This window comes from Acanthopagrus latus, chromosome 2 (assembly GCF_904848185.1).
Source record: "Acanthopagrus latus isolate v.2019 chromosome 2, fAcaLat1.1, whole genome shotgun sequence".
NCBI classification, from domain to species: Eukaryota; Metazoa; Chordata; class Actinopteri; order Spariformes; family Sparidae; genus Acanthopagrus; species Acanthopagrus latus.
In genome coordinates, this window is record NC_051040.1 from 8,285,584 (window position 1) to 8,309,369 (window position 23,786).

At 41.5% G+C, this 23,786-nt stretch overlaps 1 protein-coding gene across 2 annotated transcripts in view; it reads right to left on the minus strand.

The window, feature by feature from the left end:
* Nucleotides 1-3,973: 3,973 nt before the first annotated feature.
* nectin3a (nectin cell adhesion molecule 3a) overlaps nucleotides 3,974-23,786 on the minus strand; it is a 33,408-nt gene continuing 13,595 nt past the window's right edge. Inside the window, exons 2-6 of one of the 2 annotated variants that reach the window (XM_037085140.1) lie at nucleotides 20,689-21,039; nucleotides 15,064-15,363; nucleotides 12,571-12,688; nucleotides 10,682-10,833; nucleotides 3,974-8,542 (exon numbers count right to left, since the gene is read on the minus strand). In XM_037085140.1, coding sequence (XP_036941035.1) covers nucleotides 7,887-8,542; nucleotides 10,682-10,833; nucleotides 12,571-12,688; nucleotides 15,064-15,363; nucleotides 20,689-21,039 — 1,577 coding nt within the window. In that variant the 3' untranslated portion in view covers nucleotides 3,974-7,886. The remainder of the gene's footprint in view (nucleotides 8,543-10,681; nucleotides 10,834-12,570; nucleotides 12,689-15,063; nucleotides 15,364-20,688; nucleotides 21,040-23,786) is intronic. The other variant, XM_037085131.1, reaches the window with a different exon arrangement.

A 23,786-nucleotide genomic window follows, 5' to 3' on the forward strand; every position in this document is an offset into this window, starting at 1 on the left:
TTAGAGATCTAGCAAATGTGGAGCAACATTATCAGCTCCGATTGTAACTCTGCTTTAAACTCCGTGTTTGGTCTCTACCATCTCCTGAGGGAAATATCTGGTTGTTCAGTGAAAATCCTCCATAGATTTGCCACTATGACGACTATGAGCTGCACTAAACAAGCTGCTCCTTTAACATCATGCGTAGTGTGTGCACTATTTGATCCATCTGTAACATAAGTATATTGACTATGGCAACTATAACTCAACGTTCAATGTCCGCATTTTGAAGTGTTGCATCAGAAAAGGTCGATGGAAAATTGCAAATTCAAAAACACCTCCTAAATTTCACCAAAACTTCAAGGCTGCTAAAGAGCAAATGCGTGTAATGGGAGATTGAACAGCTTTTCTGAGTCGGTTCTGACATGGCCAACTGACAGGACTGAGCAGCCTTTTTTTCACAGACAAAAAGAATGAGAGGAAAGTGAAGAAGTAGAAGAAGAGGAGGTTATTGGTAGTTTGCAAACAGTTGATTTGTCTCGATTTGTTTGTCACCACCTCTGCTTCTGCCACCCTTCTACTGTTCATGGCATCCATGTGGGACGCAGCCCATGCCACCATCTTTTAAGCTCAGCTTAGTTTATTCACTCCAAATCAATTGATTTAAATCGCCTATGATATGAAGAATTTCAGTACTCCGCTTCAAATTTTCTTGACAGTAAGATGAAAATGCAGCTACAAAGAGAAGAGCTACTAATGGAGAACTTTCAACCTCCTAAAATGTAATCACTATTCTCTTGTATAAAGGGACAACACTGCTCATGACTGACAGATTTGTGTTTTTTCCCCGGTGCTCGTCACCCCTGTCTCAGCCACAGGTGGCTGCTGCCCTGAAGCCTCACACACTTCACACCGAGACGAGGGCCGGTGAGACCGCGGGCCATGTGACAACATTTTTGTTGTAACTGCTCCGCACTCTCCCACCCTCTGCAGCATTTCATTATTTCCAAACCCATGAGCTCAAACAATTTGTCTGTTCAGCTCAGTCAGCTGTGGCCTTTGATGTGAGCTCCCCGGTGCTGCGTTCGTGTTCATTAGCTAACAATCAGTGTTTTTGCAGAGGAGGAGGAGGAGGGGGAGGAGGAGGAGGGGGAGGGTTGGAGAACAAAACAGAAGTGGCCACCTCTGTTTTCTTCGGGTCTGCATGAATGAATCATGAAAGGTAACAAAAGAAAACAACACGTGCAAGAAGAGGCATTTTTACGAGAATAGTTTTTAAAGGTTAAAGTTTGATATTAAAACCCCTCTCCAGTTTAACTTCTTTGGGTGGGGTCTGAAAGAATGTTTCAAGAATGGACCCTCCGCTGTTTTACGAGGTAACAAAACCAAACACATTTGCTGACGGATTCATTAAGTGTGAAAAAAAAAAAATGCCCCTCGCAGCCATCTGCCAAAAACTTAAGAAGTGAAAAGGAGAGGTAACCCAAGCCCACCAACACGGCGTTATTTACCCACACTGCCTGCACAAACATGCAGATGGTAGCAGTGATGGATTAGGCCGAGGTTATCCCAGTCAGGCAACACCGTGATAATAGAGTGAGTGCTTTTGGGCTGAGGCGACGTGGACGCCGAAGTGATGAAAGTGATGTCCAAGAAGGGAGATTTGTGTCCAACATGCCACAGAGGATTAAGTATCTGGTTTCTCCTCCTGCATTTAATCTGGACCAGAGGGGACGAGTGTCACTTTGCTAAACAACACATATTGATAGTGTGTGCGTCACCTCCAAAGCCAGGTTAACACTGGGGATTAAACATGGGCACTTAAAGTGGGAGGGCTGGGATTAGGGATGCCGTTGTGAATTCCTTTGTAAATGTTTTGAGGGCATAATTTCGGTGCGATAAGACAATATTCAAGGAGGCGCATCTTACTCTCTGAGGACTGACGGCTGACAGCAGGGAGTTGTGGGTGGTCAGCGACCGGCCAAGTCCACGCAGGTGTGACAAGAAACAGCCACTCGCTTCAGTCTGTGAACCGGTGATGAAGAGGGTGCTGAGTTAGACAGGATGGAGGGTTGTGTGAAATGGGTCAGTTAGTTCCGATCACAGGTGTGGACAGTGGAAGAGGCTGGAGGTGACAGAGACTGATGGCCACCGCCCTCAGAGACAGAAACACCTTCACTTGGTATGGGAAGAAAAAACACTCTAAGTCTTTGCTATCTTTTTTAACTATCTGGCGTATGTGTAGCTTTTAAAGTTGCCACATCACATCTTAAAAACTCCTGCAAAGGGCTGTGAGTTGATCATAAGTATGTCAGTTTTGTTTTCTGGACAATTTGGCCTTAAATAGACAATACAAGTATCAACATTATGAAATCTTCTAAAAAGCAATCCATAAATACATGGACTGGGCAACAGAAAACAACTACTTTGTGTTCAAATGTATAAATATTGATGTTGTGACAATAATATAAGGATGGTATCTATTGTTGTCTGGTCATTTTATAAAATTACACCACCTTATAACCTATGACGATATAAAGATATCCAAGAAGATGATCTATATTCTCATCCACGATACTGATATCAAATTGATAAATTGCCCAGCCCCACATCTAGTCTATAACTATAAAGAAATCACAAGTTTCCAGGTCCCATTGTGTCGTATTTAGTTTACTTATGTCATGGCCCCGACTCATGAGCCATGACAAAAAATCTGGAGACACGGAAAGTTTCACAAATTTATGAATTAATAGACACAAACATTAAAAATTCATACCAAATATATGAGGTGTGTTCTCTAAGTGTCAGCCAATGAGGGAGTAAATGTGATGGATGCAGAGTGCTGTAGTGTTAAATTATAACTACTAACCAGGCCGGAGCCAACTAACAGGATCGTGGTGCCAGAAGATGGGACGAGGATGATACAGAGAGAGAGAGAGATTTGTGACTGCTGGATCTTAAAGGCTGTGGGAGTCTGTCCTGGTGCTCCCAGTTACCTTAACCAACCCCACACACCAGGCACCCGAACAAAGGGAAAACACACACCAGCAGGAGGCCGTCACACATATTCTGTCTGTACAACAGCCCCAAACATATTCCAATTGAAATGTTATAAAACAGAAATAAGAAATGTACTATATACACCTTTAAATTGTATATTTATGGTTGAAAATGACAATGGAAATGAAGAAGTCTGCAAGTAAATCACCTTGAACTTTGCTTTGGTTTGTTGCAAATTGAAGTAGGGTCAACAGCTTTCATTTATTTTTTACACAATCTTCCTCAGTTTGCTCAGTTTTTTGTGTGAATTGTTGTTGAATTTCTCTTTTGAGCACTTCTGAAGGAGAACTCGTCCATGCTGTAGATTAAAAGTTTGCCTTTGACCTTGGAAACAGCAGATGACAAAACAATCTCACCACGACGTCAATTTAGTCGCTGTCCTGCAGTTTTTGATTGAGTCACAAAGCCGTCCTGAGCAGATTTGGGGAAGACTGAAAATTAAACACCTACGATCAGGAACAGCTAACTAAAAATCTTGACATTCATCAAACAGCTACAGTTTGTTCCTGCAGGGGTTCTGTACTGCTTAGCGAATTGGTTTTTTGTCCTCCCTCATGTCTCCCTGTACAGCTCTAGAGGGATACGTGCAATCAACATATCACATCAACACGGTATTCCCCTAAAAACGCTGAAAAAAACCCCTCCTTTCTGAAAGCAGAATCCCAGGACACGTTTGAGTGCAATAATGATGGTCTTTTATTGCAAACAAAAGGAACAAAACACAATCTACCGCACTCTCATCTCTGATTCCTGCGAGACATCAATCATTCAAAGAACAACATACAAAATAATTGGTCAGAAACTCTCCAGAACAAATACAAAATGCAGTGAAAACAGCATTGCCCTCTAGGTTATCATGAGCTCCTCAAAGAAGAGCTAATACTCTGTGAAAATTACAGACCTCATACAAAAAAATAAGATTTTTTTTCTCAATAATAATAATAATAATAATAAAAAAACAAAAACAGCCAGCATATTTACAGGACAATAATATTTTCTATGATTCTGGCTTGCCTAAATTCCCAGTGAAACTTTACTTATTAATTTTCTCAGTAACCGACTTGTTACATGTGTCCGCTCAAAGAGTATAAGGCATGACAATCAACCTTTTGTCTATTCTGACATTTTTGATAACAGCAGAATCTTAAATATCAGGATGGAAGACGTGTTAATGGACCAGTCAGTCCTCCTCTCGAGTATCCTTTATATTAACGCTTTCAGTAATTGTCGAAGTTTTCTGTGCATTGCTCAGCCCATCTAAGGCACCGACTGTTCAGTGGAGGGGGAGGGGGGTCCAGAACAAACTGTACACGAACATAGAAATCAAACAGCTAATCCTATGCTAACCTATTAGCATTATGTACATGTGTATAAACATTAGTGATGAGAAATAATGAGCGTAGTAGTGTAGCCAATAACTTAATTTACATGCAACCGGTTAAATGGGCGACCATTTCATCATCACTTCAGTCCATTTCGCTTTAGAGATGAAGCAGGATAAAAAAACAAAAAAAACCCAACAGAAAACGACAGAGACAGCAGTTTTACCAAGTAAGAAACAAGTCGACGTCGATGAATCAGATGTGTGCATGCAGACACGGATGCGCAATAAATCATGGAGTCAGAGCACTTTGGTTGCCATGGGCGACGAGAAAAAAAAAAAAAAGACAAGTTAATTGAAAAGCTCACGGTTTGAGGTGAGGACTGCTCTTTGGATGTGGGCTGCAGTGGCAGATGTGTGGCGGCTGGGTGCGTGCGTGCGACGATGAGAGTGAGAGCGAGATTAAAGTAGTTTATTCTCAGACATCTAAACCTTCGACCAAAGCCCTGGCATGGGAAAGTGAGGGTGGAGAAGGGTTAACAAAAATAAAAAAAAGGGAGAAACTGCAACCACAATCTATAAAACCCCAATAAGAAAGCGCAGACCGCAAACTTTAGCCAACCCCCCCATTTTGATCCAACTGTAACACACATATATGGTTCCGTCTTCGAGCAACAAATACCCTGATTGACTAAATGGGGATCTTTCCAGAAAAGGGTTTGTTTTCCCTTTCATGCGAGGCCACTTTGATCCATGTATCATTCCTGAGGAAATAAAAAAAAGGGGGGGGGAACACTAAGTGGAAAAGCGTAAGGTCAAATCAAGCAGCGAGAGATGAGATCACTGATGATGTCAACTCTTTGTTTCTCCTTTAAGTCGCTGGGTTTGTTGTTTGTAGGAAAAATATATGTCCCTTGGGGAGCCGTTACACAGACAGCTCAGACCTAGATGGGTTTTTTTTTTTTTTCACTCACGGATTAAATTTCTAGTTTTCCATAATCGCTGTGTATCCTCAGAGGAGCTGCCGAGGAGCCAAACCCCAACATTATAGCCTGTTCTGTGATCAGTAGTGATGTCAGCCGCTCACAGTGTTTCCAACTCTTCTGTGAGGTAGTCGCCCAATCGTACTTCAAACAAACTGAAGCTGAGCGATCGCTTTATTACTGCCCCTTATTTCTGAGCTCCCCAACCTCGTTTTCAACAACCATTTTGCTTATTTACCGTCATGAATCACAGCTGAGGAGTCTCGAGCGGGAGCAGCGAAACTGTTGGTGGTTAATGGAGCCACATAACATCAGACGATGACAGCTGTGATAGTCACATCTGGCATTTATAACACGTTGCTTTGATTCGGTGTTTAAAATAAAAACTATAACGACCAATTGGTGTTAGTCGCGCAGACAGAAATCATTGGATACAGAGGAGGGTAAATGGAAAAGACAGCAATGCAGTCTGTTATCATGGATAAGTGCAGAGGGCCGAGGCCTCGTTGGCTTCCTTTGATGTGTACTGACAACTGTAATAACAGAGCTGTGCCTTTCACTGCAAGGAGTGAGCGTATTAACACAACTCAATAATGATGATAGTGTGTTTGGTAACAGTTATAATCTTGAAGCCCAACTCTGATACTATTTATGGTCAACATTTCTTCTGTCATAGCCCTGTAACTTCTTCACTGTAAGTGGCGGAGTCCACCATTCCCACACAAGAATCAGACTGCCCTCCTCAACACAAGCGATTCAGTGGAAATGATGCGTGACTTCAGTCCAGCACGATTTGATCTCGATATCAGCTTCACTGTTTACCATTTACATTCTTTGACACTGTGTCAGAGCTGCATCTGCTAACCGAACGTTTCCCTCTGTTGCTGGGTGGCTTTTACTGTGAAGCCCCACAGGAGAGTAGTTGTCACTGAGTTGAGCGCAGAACAAGATTGTTCGTTAAAAATGCGTCCACAAAACAAGACATTTTTTGGCACTTTCTTTTGTCTGCAAGGCTGCAAGTAATGACTAATTTCATTATCAATTAATCTGCTGATTATTTTCTGTATTTTTGTCTCTTTTTGGCATATAAATTGAGTGAAGAGGCAACCAATTCATGATCAAAAGATCCACTTGGTCTAAGATCTCTGGAATACTAGCAGGATATTATCATAGGTGCATTATAAACAAAGTATCAGTATTTCATTTTTCAATATAATGGCTATCATCAATACTGGTATATAGCAACACCTTGCTCAAAGAGTCTTCAATTGATATCATAAAGGACAAAGAAAAGCATCATCAAATCTCTAATTGTTTATCAGCTGATTCATTAATTGCTGTTGCTCTAAATGCCACTGGATAATTTTTCAATTTCAAAAGCAAGTCCTCAAACAAGACGGAGCTGCAGGTGACAACTCCTCAGAAAGGTAATTTCAGTTTAACCTGCTGCTGTTTAAAAAAATTCTCACGCCATTCAGACACAATTTATTATTGACTGACAACTTCATTAGTCACTATGTTTGGCTGCAATGAAAACAAATGCACCTCATGCTCCTCTTATATTTCTGACAAAGCGACTCAAGTTTGCAGTTTTAAAACCAAACTGGTGGTTACTAGAATAATCACGGGTGTCGCCAAATCAGTCAGGACTTTAACTGAAGGATAACAATGGTAGGATCAGAGATGTCTGTGGAATAAATAAGCTAAACTGAAACTGAAAGTAAGAGCACTTCCACAGGGAGTAACCTCTTCTGCTCTGTTGTCATCTTCACTGTCAGGTAACAGGCTTTCTATTTCATGAATAATTTACAGAAGATACTGAAAGTTTGCAGAAGCCACTGAAGAACTTAATCAGAAGTTTAACGAAGGGCAGTTTTTTTTGTAAGAGCGTCAATTTGCTTTTCCCTCGGTATAATGCCTGTGTAATCTCCCTTTTAACCATGTGTCTGACAAACGTTCCCTTTAACGTAATCATACATTTTTGCCTTTAAAAAAAAAAAAAAAAAAATCATGCAATACAATTAGCTGTAAATACTGATTGCAGCCATGATAAACATTTCTTGTGTATGAAAATGCTGTATGCAATTGAGAGATCAGTTTCAAAATGCCACAGAAGCTGTGAGGTTTTATGGGAGCAGAGCTCAGTCAGTCAGGGTTATAAATACTTCACTAACAAGGGTCCGAACACCTGACCTGTGACCTGCGTTAAAGACAGGTGCAAACACAAACAAGCACAATACAAAACCTCATTCACATCAGCTGAAACTCCATTGTGTGCCTCTTAAGCCTACAAAGATAATATCATCAAGGTGTTCCAGCTTAGTTGTAGCTCCTTGAAATGCTACAACAACCGTAATACAATCCATATCCACGTCCTTAAGGTTAAGTGGTTACAATCAAGGCAGAGCAGTATTGTTCAAAGAGCTCACTTTGAGACTGAGCTGAGCAACTAACATGACACGACCTTTAATGATATTTATATCTGTCACTTGTTTAATTTTTCTCAGCCAGTCGTTTGTCTGTTATTTTCTTCGCTCCATTCCTCAAACATACCACTCCCTGCGTGAGATCACAGATCCATCCATGTGGGACACATAGTCGCTGTCTGTACCATTGTCATAACAGTCCTCCGGGATATAGGGGGAGCCGTTGTTCACCACGGGGCTGTGCACAGGAGGCCCACAGGGGTGCATGTTTTGGGTGTTGTAGTGATCTGGGTAGTAGTTTCCATCCTTGAGAACCCTGTGGCCATCCCCCCTGTCAGCCCAGTCATCCCTATCCTTTCGTTCAGGGGTGTAGTCGGGGTAAATGATGTCTCCCCCCAGTTTGGGTTTCAGATCCTGGCTGCCTTTGCTCGTCTTGTCCCCGTAGACCTCTTGCAGCTCATGCGGCTGCAGCACGTCCAGCTGAGACTCCTTCTGCATGTCGGAGGGTCCCAGGTACTGTTTGGTGTAGTAGTCTCCTCTGAAGGTGCGGCGCTGTCGCATAAAGCAGGCCCCACCGAGGATAAGCAGGAGAATCAGGAATAAGACTCCGCCTACAGCCCCACCGACTATAGTACCCAGGCTGCTGTCAGGTAAGGAGGCCAGGGTTGGTGAGCTGAATGGGGATTTATGCTGGTCCACTGCAGTACCGGTTCCGGCGGTGTCGTGCAGGAGGGATGCAGTGGTGCTGGGGGCGGCCGTGGTGGGAGGAGGATCTGCAGAGTGAACATGCGATGAAAAGATTTAAACAGAGAGGAAGGACTGCATATGGAGTGAGGAGTCATAAAAATAAAGGGGAGAAAGACCGCACTTTATGTTCTGTAACGACTGACGAAGCAAGTGTGACTGGTTTTTAGATTAATCTATAACAACACTGAGCAGTGTTGGAGCACAGACATGCCTCTCCTGAGACTACAGAATCTGTTGAAAGCCGTGCTGTAGAGCTTAAAGAGGGAAATGAAAGGGGCAGAGTGAGGTTAAGTGCTAAATGTCATTGTGTGTCTGCGTGACAGAAAGACAGAGAGGAATCAGAGGACAAGAGGACATGCGCTCATGAGCATCTGAGTGAGCGTGATTGGCTCTCCACCGCGCTCTTGCGAAACCCTGCTGTGGGGAAGTCATGTGAGAAGATGAAGCGCTGTGTGATCGATGTGAGGTTCCTGCATCTGATTTGTCCTCTGGTGGCCGGCGTTTCTGATAGCTGCCAGAGTCAGATAGAAAAGGGCTGTGTGGAGCTCAAGGTCAGGATAAGTGTCTCCATTTTGACCTCCAGCCTCTGGGGCTAAGAGCAGCCTGATACCACAAGTCAATCCCTGTGCCGGCACATCAAAGGCCTGACTACAAAGCAATATGACTCGCACTAATAGAGGTCTGCATCTCCAGGAGGTTCTGAAGCGCTAGTTATCAAAACCAAATTCCCTGTAGAGCCATAATGATTTCCACAATTTAAGTAAGAATCCAATTACCTGCAATTATGCACTGTGTGTGAGCCTGAAGGATCAGGGCTAAAGTAAAAGCATGAGTTAGGATAATGGAGACAGATCAAGGTCAGTGAACTGATACACTGGCAATCGTCTCATTCGTCAGTCATCAATCCCACCCTGCAGCGTGACATTTTAACCTCATGTAGGTTATGAGCATCTGCAACCATGTAGCTGATCATCTGAGTGACGAGCAGCCAAAAACCACAAGGCAGCACAGACAACTGGGAATATGAAACAGCTACACCAAGCAGCCTTGGAGGGGGGAGGGGGGATATATAGCTGAGCTCAACCTGACTATCTCCACAGGGGAGGGAAGTGAGAGGCCGCATGCCCAACTCTTAATATTTGACAAGAGAAGCAAGATAATTGCTCAGTGCAAGTCAGTCCTGGACAGGATGTCAGCTGTGCTTTCGTTTGGAGCAGGACTCCAAACCAGGCCTGTACACAGATGGAGCCTGACAGCCCTTTTTGGGGCTCCTCCAGCTTTTCCCTCTTGACAGTGAGAAACGAAAAGGGTTGTGTGTGTTAGCCGAGTACGTGTCCAAAAGCAGCAGTTGCTTTGTTTGGAAAAGGATTAAAAGGAGCAGAGGAGAAGTGAAAATAAAAAGAGATGCAGAGTTCTCAGGATCCACGCCCTGACCTTACAATAATGGACTCCAAACCCATGGACAGACAGAGGGAGCAGACGGGAGTCGTTTGGTTTCCTGTGAGTTTTCTGACGAGGATTTATGTCAATGAATCAACTAATCCAAACTCAGGGAAACCCCTTTAAATGAGGCAGGGAAGTCCCCTCTCTGGCTATTGGGTTTCATCTGTGAAGTGTTGAGTTGAACTAAATTAGTTGATCAATTTTCATTCAGAACAGCTTTAGGAGAAGAATAACAAAGGGAGTCGAGAGTACACACACGTACTTCTGTGTACAGCAAATCTGTGAACACAATTCATTATGCCCTGCTGTGAAATCTGACCTTAAACAAAACAAAGAAAAAAGGTTACATGGGGGCATACTTTGCTGAACCAGCAGGGGTAAACACCCTCTTCCTTATCTGAGAAATCTCATGTTGCCAAAACCACAACAGTGGAAATGTTTGGTACTGATACTCTTTATCTGCGCTCCGTGCTCCTCTGTTGCCAGGAATGTGTGAAAGTGGATCTGGGCTGGGACATTTATACGGCGGCTTAGCTCGGCTAGAAGTGTTGAACCAAGGGCTGATCGTACTGAGAGGGTAATCTTACATCAGAAAGGCACCATGGAAGTAGATGGATTCCTCTTTTGAACTCAGATGTTAAAGTTTATTTATTTAAGTTAGTAGATGGTTATAAAAGCATCCACTAGCATTTTAAGAAACTGAGAGAAAAAGTCAAAAGTACCTTGTACCCAGAGGTTCACATCTTGACTGCGGAGACCGACGTCATTTATCACTTCACAGCGGTATACTCCAGAGTCATTGCGCTCCAACGGGCGAGTAAAAGCAAAGCTATTGTTTGAGATCTCAACACCCTCAGGCATCACTCCATCCAACCTGTGAAAAAATAAGACATTACATAAATCTCACAGTGCATCAAACATAGACCTTAAAGTTCATACATTGTTATTACTCTTATTATGTTTCAGAGACAAGTATAATTGAGAAACCACTTCATGACTTCCAATGACGCCACAGTAGGCCTGTTGCAGCTATTAAAAGATCACATGACTGTGATAATTCAAGATGACTGCACTTCCATCAATTGAGGGGAAAGGCTTTCTACTTGAACACAAGGTTTCAGTATCAGAGCAAAAAAAAAAAAAAAAAAAAAAAAAAATGCCGGGGAAAAAAAAGGAAAATAAAGAGCTCGGCTTTCTAGACTTTACTGGTTGTGTCTGCTCAAATGAGACCATATTTCTTGTTTTCAAAGCAAGATGATGACAAAGAGCTGCCAATAGGCCGGTGTTGTTCCGGTGCATGAACCATTTGGAATCTTTTATTTATAGCAGGGAGTCCCGATGGGCGCAGCAGAGCATTCGACAGCTCCAGTGTCCGGGTTCCAAAGTTATGCTGGAGGTAATTTATAGACTGACGCTTCTTCACTACGAGGCTTAATATAAGTTTGTTAAAACCTAGTTTGGACCGCTGCAACAGAAGCTGATCTGTTGTGCAGTATTTGCTATAACATTAATTACTCAAAATGTAAAGTGTAAAATACCAGTGTATAATAGAAAGCAACAGTGGAGATTAAGCCTTATTTTAACTATCTACATTCTACAATGGCTTTTTCAGAGGTGCAGACCATGTTACACAGCTTAACATTAGCTGCTGACAACCTGAATACAAATATCAAAAGATTTCCCAAGGTTTACGCACTGAAAATAACCTTCTGAACACTCTGACACTACCAAGGTCTGCAAAGGATAAAGCAGGTAGAAGCAGCAAGAAACTTGGCAGAATATGCAGCCTGTATTGACACCAAGAAGTATCCGAGACCCTTCGAAAGACACAGCCATTGAATTAGACTGTAGCTTCATCTCATTAATTTTTCAAGTCCAAATTTAGATGTGTGTAGCTAAAGTTCAAGGAGTACTACTGAATGACATGCTCAAGTAGAGTTGTTTGATGGCATAAAGATTTGGTGAGACTGAAGAGTAACAGGTTTAGTGGCCAAGAAACACCTGAAGACACGTCACGTTTCATAAAATCTGTCTGTTGAATGGTTAAATGGTTTATGGAGCCTTCCTTAAATCGACAATCTGACATTCACACCCACTTCAGGCTGATTAGCCAGCTGTCAACGGGGTAACTAACAGGGTTTGAACGTCTCAGTGAAATGCGCTTTTGTGATTCTGCGTACAAGAATTTCTGTCACTTTGTCATATCTCTCTATGTATTTAAACGATTACTGTGTCTCGTCCATCTGTGACTTTTTGCTCCATATTCAAGTGTGGCTGAAATCTTTTGCCATTCGCATGATCAGAACCAGTCATTTTTGAGCATAACTCAACCCTTAGAGGAACACGATAATCTACTGAAACCATGGAAAATGTGTGATCATCTATTTCCGATGACAAGTGAGGTTTTTGGAAGCAAGTATTAAGCCACCATCAGAGAAATATCCTTGTTTGTTTTAGCATTCAGTCATAGAGGTTGAAGCTTACTCTCAGAATCACCAGAGTGCCATTCAGTAACTGTGTTGCTACATCTATAGGATGAACATCTAACAAAACGGTTTTCCATGAGATCCCATCTCAAAAATCAGACAGATTTCTGGCAGCTGATACTGACCTGATCCATGTGAAGCGATGGGCAGCTGGGTTTGCTTTGGCACCACAGATGAACTTCACATTCTCTTGACCCACATGCCAGTTTTTGTCATTCCCTGTTATTGATACCACTGGTGCAACTGTAAACAAAATTTAAAAAAGGGTTACAATGTTTAAAATTATTTACAAAGACAAAAAAATAAGAAAATATATCTATATCAAGGCTGTGTTATTCTTTTACAACTTAAGGTTGGTTGTCCTAACCAAAATGTTATTTCATTTAAGGTTATTTCAAAAGGTGAAAGTCCACAACTCAATAATCAGTCACTGTGATTCCAGCAACCTGATGACAAATGAGCTTTTCCAGAAGGAACAAAGCTTGCATTATAAGCACAGTAGCGAGCGCTGACAAAAACAAAGGCTGTGCAGGACTGTAGCAGGGTACAGCATCTGCTGGTGAACGAGCCAAGAGAACAAACAAATGACCCTGGGTTGGTGGAAAGTTAGAAAATGACAGACTCAGTCAGACAGTAGATGTAGTGCAGCTAATAATAAACTCCACTGCCTCACCATGACAAAGAAAAAAAAAAAAAAAAAAAAAAAAAAAACAACAACGGAAGGCAGGAGGATGCCTAAATGAGGCCCGGCACATGCCACTGCAATAAAAAATGGCAAACACTGCCTTAGATATCCAATTTTTCATTTTGATTTCTCTGGAGGACAAATGAGGAACTCATTACAACACGCAGGAAGATGCCCCAGCTCACCGTGTCCACTGACCCTTTTCGTACAGCTCGACGTAGAAATTGTGCTTCTTTTGCACTTAAAATCCCTTGCCTCGGCATTTGACATGATTTATTGAGCTGGAAAACCTCTTTCTTCCTGTATTAACCTTGTTTTTTCTGCATCTCCATCCACTGCCCCCCAGCAGCCCCCCCGCTACTTGTGTTGCTGCGGATCCCTGATCAATATTTCATAAAATATCTTCATTAGCCTGCACTCAGATAGTCCAAACACAGACTCAACCTCTGTGCTGATCGCCAAGGAAGTACATATCAATGATTATAACGTTAAATAACTATTAAATGGCCTCTTTACAGGTGCAAAAAGAAAGGTAGGGAGCCATAAATCAAGCTATCAGCATGGGATAATATCAATAAGATATGCTGTACCTGTTAGGGCTGCACAATGAGAGCTACAATAATCATTACTTCTCATATGTAATGATCATGATTATTCAACTCGGCGATTTCAGGAGGAAAATCGTTTTTTCTCTGTTTCACACTCAGGAAGAAGACATTTAAATCAAATTAATGCTTTTAATGATGATAAAAAGAATTTCAATACACAGTGTAACCTTACACATTTAACTGAGCAGCCATCTTATTCAATTCAATCCAAGGTGGTGAGCAACATCATCAGAGGCAATTCTTTACAGAGGATGATACCATTCAGACTAACTTTGAACATTTAGAGGTAGAACCTAGGGCGGCTGATATTCTATATTTTTGTTGTTTTAGTTTTTAGTAAACATTGCTGAAACAGGAGTACATTGTAAATTGATCAGGGACTGCAGATGAGCTGGTGAGTATTTACTGCAGCAGGACAGCATATGTGACTCAAAGTAAACTACAGTATCCATGGTCCTCATCAGTGTTGTGTTTTTGGCCAGTCAGCAGTATTTCCCACACAGACTTTACTTGGGCGGGCCGCCCAGGTAGATTAAACGCTGCCCAAATATATGTGGCGACCCATTTCAGCATGTTTTAGAATTTCTTTTCATCCATTTGAGAGGACACTTCATCTGCGATCAATTAACTAGTGGAAAATCTGACCTCTCTACACCTCTCATCTACTGACAGTCACACATGCTCTGCAGAGAAACAGAGGGAGAGAGATGTTCTCTTCTCTGGTATTATGTTCCTCCTGTAAAAGCACTGACTGTGATATCTAATGTAGCTATCTTTTATGCTTGTAAGTGCAGCTTGTTTTTGTGATGTAATTTGGGACCACCTTGGTTTCAAAAGGCGGACAATTAAAGCAACACTATGCAGGCACACTTTTAAAGCAAATCTGAGGCTAGGTTGATTTTTTTGAAGCTCATTCTCAGGTCATCAAATACAGATGTTGCAGGTTGGTGGATTGGATTTGATATACCCACCACAGGTACGCGGTCATTCTGTAGGAAACACCGATCAGTGTTCAAAACACATGCAAATCTTTCTTGTCAAGGTTCTGAGTCCAAAAATGTAAAGTAATTTTTCGTCCATAGAGGAATTGCAGCTGTGTTAACTGCATTGGGAAAAGTCAGATGTTTTTAGCTAAACATATTCCGCTGTACTTGCAAAACAGCAAATGTTGGTTTAAAATGTTGTTATTTTTTTTTCCCAATAGAAGCAGTGGAATCACTTTATTGTTGGCTCTCTTTTCAACAAGAAAATATCACTAAACTTTTTCTGGCAGATGTAAGAAGAACAACACAGTAAAGACGGAGGTCTTATAACTCAGAACTTACACTGAACATTAAGTACGTAGGGTATGCGAAACTCTGTTTGCAGGGCTGGATGGCGCACCACACAGGTGAGCGTCTTCCCCTGGGCGTAGCTCATTGGTGACCACATGTAGCGCACATGTGTGGTGCTGGTGCCGTTGGGCTCATCCTGACTTTGTTTCTCACTTCTTCCATAGAGCTCTGTCTCCCAAAAGACCTCCGCGGCGGGACGACCTCGCTCGGCTATGCAGGTGGCCACCAGTGACTCAATGCCGCCATCCAGCAGAGCTGTGGGGCCGGCAGACACGTAGACCTTTGGCTCCACTGTGTGAAAGAGAGAAGGGGGAGGGGAAGAAATGACAGAATAGGGAAGAGATTACAAAATGAATATCGATCTTTCTGTGTATGTATATGAATAAATAATGTCCATCATATAGTCAATGGACAGAGGGAAGTGGCTTTAGTATACTTAACTGCCAGAGAGAGCAGATTGAAGTCTTCCATTTCACATATATGCATTAAAAATTGATGAACCACGCTATTCAATCATATGGAAGCATTTCAGTGGAGACATAGCTCTCTTTATTGTTGTGTGTCAAACATACGGTAGGGTAATTTATTGATCCTACTGTATGGTTCTAGCAAAGCACATCAATGCCTACAGTATGGATTTGATGTTGGGGGACAAAACCCTAAATAATGCAGAATCAGAGGATACTGATGCTAAACTGTTGTGTTTGTATCTGACTGTGTTGTACTGGAAGATGAGAAGCTAAGCCTCAATGATGTAGAGCTATGGTAATGTTACCCCGGCTTCTGATGAATAACTGGAGGTTTAGATGTAACAACGATTTTTTTTCAACAGACAGGCAAAGCAGACTCATGTAAGGGGGACACGACCAGAATAATGCAACACTTTACCTGTTGTGCAACAAAGTAAAACTATTTATCTCTGGCTGCACTGGCCTAAAAACACATAAGGGACTGTATTTAATAATCACAAACTGTGGGAAATGACACTTGGGAAAGTTCAGCAAGACAAAAGAGGAAACAGGACAGTGGAAATACAAAAGATAATCTGCTGAGGAAGGGGAGGACATTGTGTAGGGGTAGTGAAGTAAACTGGCAACTAAGGTTACACAAGATTACACTTCCATCACTAGAATTTCTCTTGAAAGCTAATTTCTTCTTCTTTGTCTTGCAGTGCGCCACCTCCTCCATCTCTGTCCCTCTTGAAACAACAATAACAGCTGCTCCACTTACTGCAACGATGACAGCTTTAAAGGCAGCACGTGGAGGCACACATCGGCCTAAGACAAGGCCATCACCTTTAAAGACATCTGCCACCCCACTCCTCCCTAACCGAGCAGGAGGTCCAACAACAAATCCAAATAACTCCTGGCTCCCTCTTTTCCCAAAATAAAACCTGGCGTCTCCTGTGCCCAGTGCAGGGGCAGGGACGCCGTTCTCAGTCATCCACCCCACATTCTTCACTCCCTTCACTCTGCCCCTCCTTACAGGCCTCTGACTATAAACAGTAGCAGCTCTATGTTCGGCAGCGAGCTGGCTGAAGCTCCACAATAACTAAATCAGAGAGACGTGTTAATTTGGAGCCGCTGTCAGGAAGGGAGGGGAGTGCTTTGGGTGAGTGGAAATGCTTCGGGGAAAGGGTAACGATTTCCCTTCAGCAAACTGGCTGCATTGGCCCTTTCCCGCCCACACACACAGACACACACTGATGCACATATGCACAACGAATGACGACGTCAGAATGGGATCCCCTAAAACGAGGGATGGTGTGATGATCTATAGCAACCATAATTTCTGTTTTAGATTTTGGATGCTGTGATGTAAAAAGTTGGAGTGTAGACAAAGATTAAATTCTGCACCAAAAGCAAGTTTGTGATGCAAAACAACTATAATTCATTGTGCAAATGGAGTCACACATGGCAGCAAGCAAGTTCAGTGGAATTATCTGCAAGTAAGGTCTGAACTAAGATTCGTTTAGCTGATAGTTAACAGAACAAGAAACAAGGCAGGTTATATAGTAACTGCAGACGAAATATAGCTTAACGACACATTCAGCATGATTTCACTAAAAAAAGGAATAAATACTTTTAACCACTGGCTTCAGTGAGTAAGCAACTTTAACCAACTCTGTGGGGGGATTTCTCAATTTTATGTCTCAGAACAAAAAAATCTGCATTAGTGGGCACATGATGAAAAACCAATTCTAAAGATAAAAGAATGTAGGCTAGAGGAAGAAAGTCAAATATGAGGTTTAAGATTATCTGCAGCAGAACTGCTTATCAAAAAAATCTGCCTTTGTTTTGCTTTAAAACCTCAAGTGCAGTTCAATAAATGCCCCATTCATCTGTCAGCACTCCAAAACAAAGGGTCATTCTAATTCATTCACTTTATGTGTCATATTTTCCTTCCTGCCTCTTATTGGTAGGGACTTTTGGCTCAAGTACTGTAGCGCAGTTCCTGTGGAACTGTTCCTTGAATGCTCGGGCCTTTTCTGTGAGAAGTTGCAGACACAAGGAGGGGAAAAAAAATCAAGAATGTGCTGGTCCAAAACAAATATTTTGTGTTGAATGTCTGGTGATACTGATTAATACAAGACGAGTTTTGAAATTAAGTCAATGTCCACGGCACCTGTTAATCATTATAATGCGTGTTGTGACTTTGGTCTATTATTTATGTGTTTGAGCCTTTTCACTGATTTACTTTAGTTCATTTGAAAGGAATGAAAATGAGGTCAAGCTCTCTCTCATAAACCTCAAATGTATAAACACAAATCAAAACTAGGAACTTTGAGTTGAGTTAAAAAAACAAAAAAAAACATGTTTAAACTGAAACAAACACAATACGCTCACAGATACATTGTCCATATACTGACGTGTTATACACAGTGCAGGGCTACAGCCATCATGTCCTTTCTCAAAACAGCAACAGTCAACCAAAACAAGTCAGAGATGAAGAGTCTACTCTTCATCGCTGCCTTGGGAAATAGAATCTGCTGACTTTAGCTCTTGTAATTGTGATGTACTCCCTGTGAGAAAATATGCTACGAGACAACCTAATTCCAACACGACATGTATCAAATTGCAAAGAACATACATGTCGTCCATAATTAAACCCTATAATTACATGTGAATTGTAAAGTAGGCCGAAGCATGTATTTGTGAATGGGTGTGCATGTTATGTGTTTATATGAGCTATGTCTGACAAGCTGCTCAGAGAGGACAGAAAGGTGTAGTTGAACTCTGCGACGCCCCAGACACTGTGGCTGTCACAGCAGCACTTAATGTACTACTCATTAGTCATCAGAGTCTCCTCCACTCTCTGGAGAGAGACAAGAAACTTCTGCCTACAGTGCAATCTGCTCCTCTCAGCCCTGCCTGAGTGCAATCCAACCACCCATTTGGGGCTTTGAAACATATGCTGACCACAGAGGAAGTTCAGCATTCATGCTCCTCAGACAGAAGGTTATAGCCCAATCCCATTTCTAACTTTTGCTCCTAGCCTGTGCTTTTGAGTGCTCCTTTTCCCCTCAGATTAACTAGGGGCAGTTTTCAAAATATCCTCCTACTGAATGACACAACCCCTTAAGTTGACAATTGCGTTAACAGTCGCAACCGGTCATTTCCAATATGCCGTCTTCAGCTGTTGTGATTTCACTCGATCCTGGTGTTATCACAATGCCATTTGCCATTTATCTGTTGGACATAAAAAAGGATGGACACCCGCAATTTGTTCACAACCTCACATTATCATTAAAGCCATCAAATAAAAAAGATCACTGCTTCATTACCTGGCCACTAACTGGGATTTATAAGGTTACATTAAAAACCATGTGATCCTACCCCCGTCAGTCTGCACTGATATTAGAGCAGCATTATTATCAAGTGCAGAAGATTTGCTGCCAGACTTTAGATACATAAAACAATGTAACATGTAAGCTTGCTAGTTAGGGGTTGTTTTATGCTTTTTGGTTTAGAGGGGAGGGTGAAGCATTAAGGCTACATGGCCCTCCAAACAGAGCTTTTTCAAAGGCACATTTGAAACCAAGGATTATGAGAGTCCAAGATTTTGAGGTGTTGATAGTATATATTACCTATATTACCTGGAGTTACTGTGCTTGATACTGCTCCTCTAATATTAGTGCAGACAGGCAAGGTAGGAGCTAACATTAGCAGTTGGTAACAAGGCAGCAGTCTATTTAATTTGATGACTTCATTGACTTGTGAACAAATTACGAGCCTTCATGCTTTTCTGTCTCCATCAGAAAAACTGGAGAAGGCATTGCAATAATACAGGGAGTGCCACAGTCACACAAGAGGAATCACCACAGCAGACATCTTGTTGGAAACGTCCGGATGTAACTTAAACACCATCAACTGATGACATATGAGCATCTTGAAGGGTTGTCCCATTTCACAGGAGGGATTTCAACTGGTACCCTTTATAAACTCTGTTCTGAGGGGCAGGGGTAAATGGGACTGGGCAAAATGGTATGGGTAGTAGTAGTATTAGGCCTTTGTGTCCATACTCTCTTGTATACGGTCACTACACAATGCTTTTGGAAACTAAAAAAGTTGGTAATGAAAACCCCCATTGAAATGGAAGTTTTTCATATTCATAAAAGCAGCACTAAATAAGCAAACTTTGGACCAGGGTGTGTTTGATGTGATGTTGAACGTTTCTAATTGATTTTTTGGTCTTTATTACAAACTGTAGCCATGTTTTCTTGTTTGGATATCAGGGGCAGACCAACAGCCTAAAACAAAAGATGTAATATCAGCAACAATAAAGAGAAGCATGAAGCACCAAGAAAATTGGTGAAGCTAAATGTGCAGACACAGATAAGTATAGCTTATTTTATGATATACTGTTTACACTGGAAAGTGAAGTTTGTCATCTGCTTACTCAAGGCATGTGAGAGCTTTAGAAATGCCAATTATTCAGTCTGAGGTATGATTTCATAATTAGTGACAAAGGCTAAAGAGGGCAGAATTTACAACAGTCCTCACTGCCTCCAGGGAAATAGCTCCACATTGTAGTTTTATGACCAGTGCTACAAATGAAACTTTTTCATGCTGCTTGGTTAAATGCGTCTGAATGTCATGAGAATCACGCTGTATCACACCCTGCAATTAACTTGTTGTTGCATGCGACTAGTTGCATCAAGTTGGGACTGTTTGAACTTCTTGTACTCTATTTACACAGTTGCTACATGAGGAAAGAGTCTGCATAGTCCATAAGAATGTTATAATGTGAACTTAGTGCGCAGTCTGCAAGTGGCTTTATGGAGATCATTATAGAGACTCAGTGAAATTAATTTAAACCTGACGTAGCAGTTTTTCCACAGTGAGCGACATTGGAGTGATGAGTGGGGCCACACCATAGCAGCTTCTGAACAGATGCAGATTCTTACTGGGATTTAGGTTTACATCCCCTCTGTCCAGGTAATTTAAAAAGCTATGTAGCTTCAGGAAGTAGTTTATCCCTCCAGGGAAAATGCTTAGTGGTCACCTCAGCTTTGCTTAATCACAGCAAACAATACTCTGCTTTGAAAAGTAAGATTCAAAAACAGCATAAATAACTCAATACAATGAAAAAGGAAGTGACAGAGCACTTCTTTACCTAATACATTGACGTAGGTTGATGCTTGCGTATTGCCCAGGGGAAATGTTGCCACTTTGCAGATATAGGACCCAATATCTTCAAAGCTTGCTCCTCCGATGTTAATGGTAGCATCACGAACAGAAGGGGAAACAAACGAGACCCGTTTGATATACTCTGGAGCGATGGAGATCCCAAATTCAGGATTGAACACTGCCAAGGTAATGGTGCCTGAAGGAAGGCGACGCTCCCAGGAGCTCTGTGTGAGACTGAGGTTGGAGCCCACTTCTATTCTGCAGCTCAGTGTGATGTTCTTTCCCAGCACCGCATTCACTTTCTCGGGAACAACCACCTGGTTACTGCTCACACCTGCTGAGAGAGAAGATGACAGAGATATGATTCAGATAAACAGCAGTGACACGTCATTGTTTAAGTTGTTAGAATTTTTAATTCAACTATAAAAATGCATCACCACATTGGATTCAGAAATGACAGTTTTTGATCTCTGGTGTCTAATGATAGAGGACAACTGTCTGGGAACTGAAATTCAAATTCAATTTGTCAGACAGTGAGTTTCTTCTCTTCCACTGTGACAGCTGTAACACCGCAGAAGTAGACCAGCTATCACCAGACTAGGTGTTCACAGCATGAGGAAAATCTGCTGTGCACCAACATTTGAATACTATGATGATGAATCAAGATAATAGTTCATATCTTTGCATGATTGACAAAAAAACTGTCCAGCTTACTGACGTACAGTCTTATATTGGTTTCTGGTTTTATTTGAATTAGCTGAGCCTGTCACTTGCCTTGCTCATCGTATCCCCCACAAAAACAAGTTAAATCAGGTTATAAAATAAACACAACAAGGAGGTGAGGTTTCCACCATTTATTTATGCTTACTTATCTAAAATTTAATTTATTTTCATTAAAAAAGTTGTATGTCCTATCTGTAATGCAAAATACTGATTTGATTCCAGTATGTTTTGGTGCAATTTTTTACCTGAAAGTTTTATAGAAGTTTTGATGATTACTGGGATATAAGCATGAATCCCATTTACTTTGGACAGAATACTCTTTAAATTAAGTTTTCATATCACCCCATGCCTAATTGCAAAGACCAAGAAATTACAATTTATTGGTCAGCACTAAACCACACAATATGATAATTCTAACTACAGTAGCTGTTATGTGCCAATCCAGGGAGCTAGTGTGGAGACATTTTCTGCTTTTAAGGCATGCTCATCATTGTTAATGCTGGAAAAAAACAGGACATTAGCACAAACCTACATGGCATAGTGAGTCACAACTTTGTACCACTCATGTGAGATCACACAGTTGTGGTTTGCTGTTGATGACAGTGTATTCCATCCATACACAAAAGCAGCAGTGAAATTCAGAGTAGAGTTTAATTCTTGATTAGCTTTCTATAAGCTGCAGTACCCTGTATCACACATTCCTGTCCCTCACTCATTATCATCATCAGCACTAGTGATTCCATGGTCTCATTAACAGCCATCATTTGTTTCAGACATGTTTTCCTGTGGTTGAAGTAAAAAAGACCAGACTTCATCCGTGTTACTCTGAGTGCTTTAATAAGCAACACACTTTCACCGCAGGACACTCAGACTGTCCCTCCTGCTAATCATCTGAGCACCTTTCAAGCAGGGAAGGAAAAAAAACAACCTCTGGAAGGAGATGAAACAAAACAAGCAATTTAATGGCTTTATTCCCTCTTTTTATATGGCCCTTAATTTGACTTGAAGCCCACCACAGGTTTTTTCAAAGCTAATGCAACATGTAAACTTGGTTTTGAATGTTAACGGCTGTTTGGATGCTGCAATTCCTGAAGTTGGGTAAAAACACAAAGAGCATGTCACAACGAATATCTGAGTGGTCTCAGTGGTTAAAATCATACCTAGATTTTGATACATCAACAGTAAAGAGATGTCACTCAACATTCGTAATGTGTGAGCTGTATGGACAGTAATGTGCATGTCACAGTTGATAAATGTGCTACTGGGTTGTATGAAAAAAAAAGCTCTGTGGGAATAAATGCAGTATCTTGGAAAACTAGCTGGACATAAATCCTAAATTACAGGTTATAGCTAGGCCTATAACCTTGAATGGAAAAAAAATCCATCCTAGCTCTGCTTTTTGTGAGTATAATCACATAAATGAGTCAGTGATAGCAAGATTTTTTGGGGCGCTTCATAAATTTAAAGGTAAATTGACATGTAGATCTGCACTAAGACTTTTCGAATATGTCGCTGTTGTAAACAAAATACAGAAAGTTGATTTCATTCAAAAAATTCAAACTGTCTCTGTTTTCTCAACACAGTTGCAGTTGGAGTAAGCTATATTGGGAGTCATAAATTTCCACTTTGTACGTAGTCTCGGATGTGTATGGAGTAAAGCTTATAAAAGTGGTCCATTGGCTGGTATTTTGAGTCTTTGGCATGAATGTGAGTGGTAAGCCACAGCAATGCTATCTTGGTTTGTGAGGAATAAAGCCAAGGGAGGCTGAGGCTCCCCGTGCTCCATTACGTCCCCTGTAATTTTAGTGATTACACACACACACACACACACATACAGAGTTTCACTCTTCCAAAATAAGGAATGAGTGTGACCATGTGTGTAAGAGTCAGGGATTTTGTTTGAATCGCTGCTGCATCCTAAATGTATGCTGCATTGTGTTGTGAAGTGTCATGCTGTGCTATAATACTTGGGCTTTCCTGATTGTTTTTTCTCTCTGCTGACCCACATTTTTCAAAATATTTTCCTTATGTTTCCTGTCTTGCTGTGCAAACTACTCTTGCACACTTGTGCACCGTATTTAGGCTTTTAACCTATCAACCTAAAGCATTTAACTCGGCCTGCCTTATTTGTCTTTCACTTAGAAAGACACCATGGAAAGTCACTTCCAAAGGAAAGATTATTATTAAGACATTTCTACAAGATAATTCAAGGGATCCGTTAACATAATTTTCCCACCTTTGAATCATGACCTGCTCTACTAAAGAGAGCTCATGCTGCTATAATGTGTTTTGCATTGCGGCTGCTGGAGTCCTCTGGGTGCACTGGTGTGGGGGAGAATGAGGGTCAGAGCCTTATGAGTT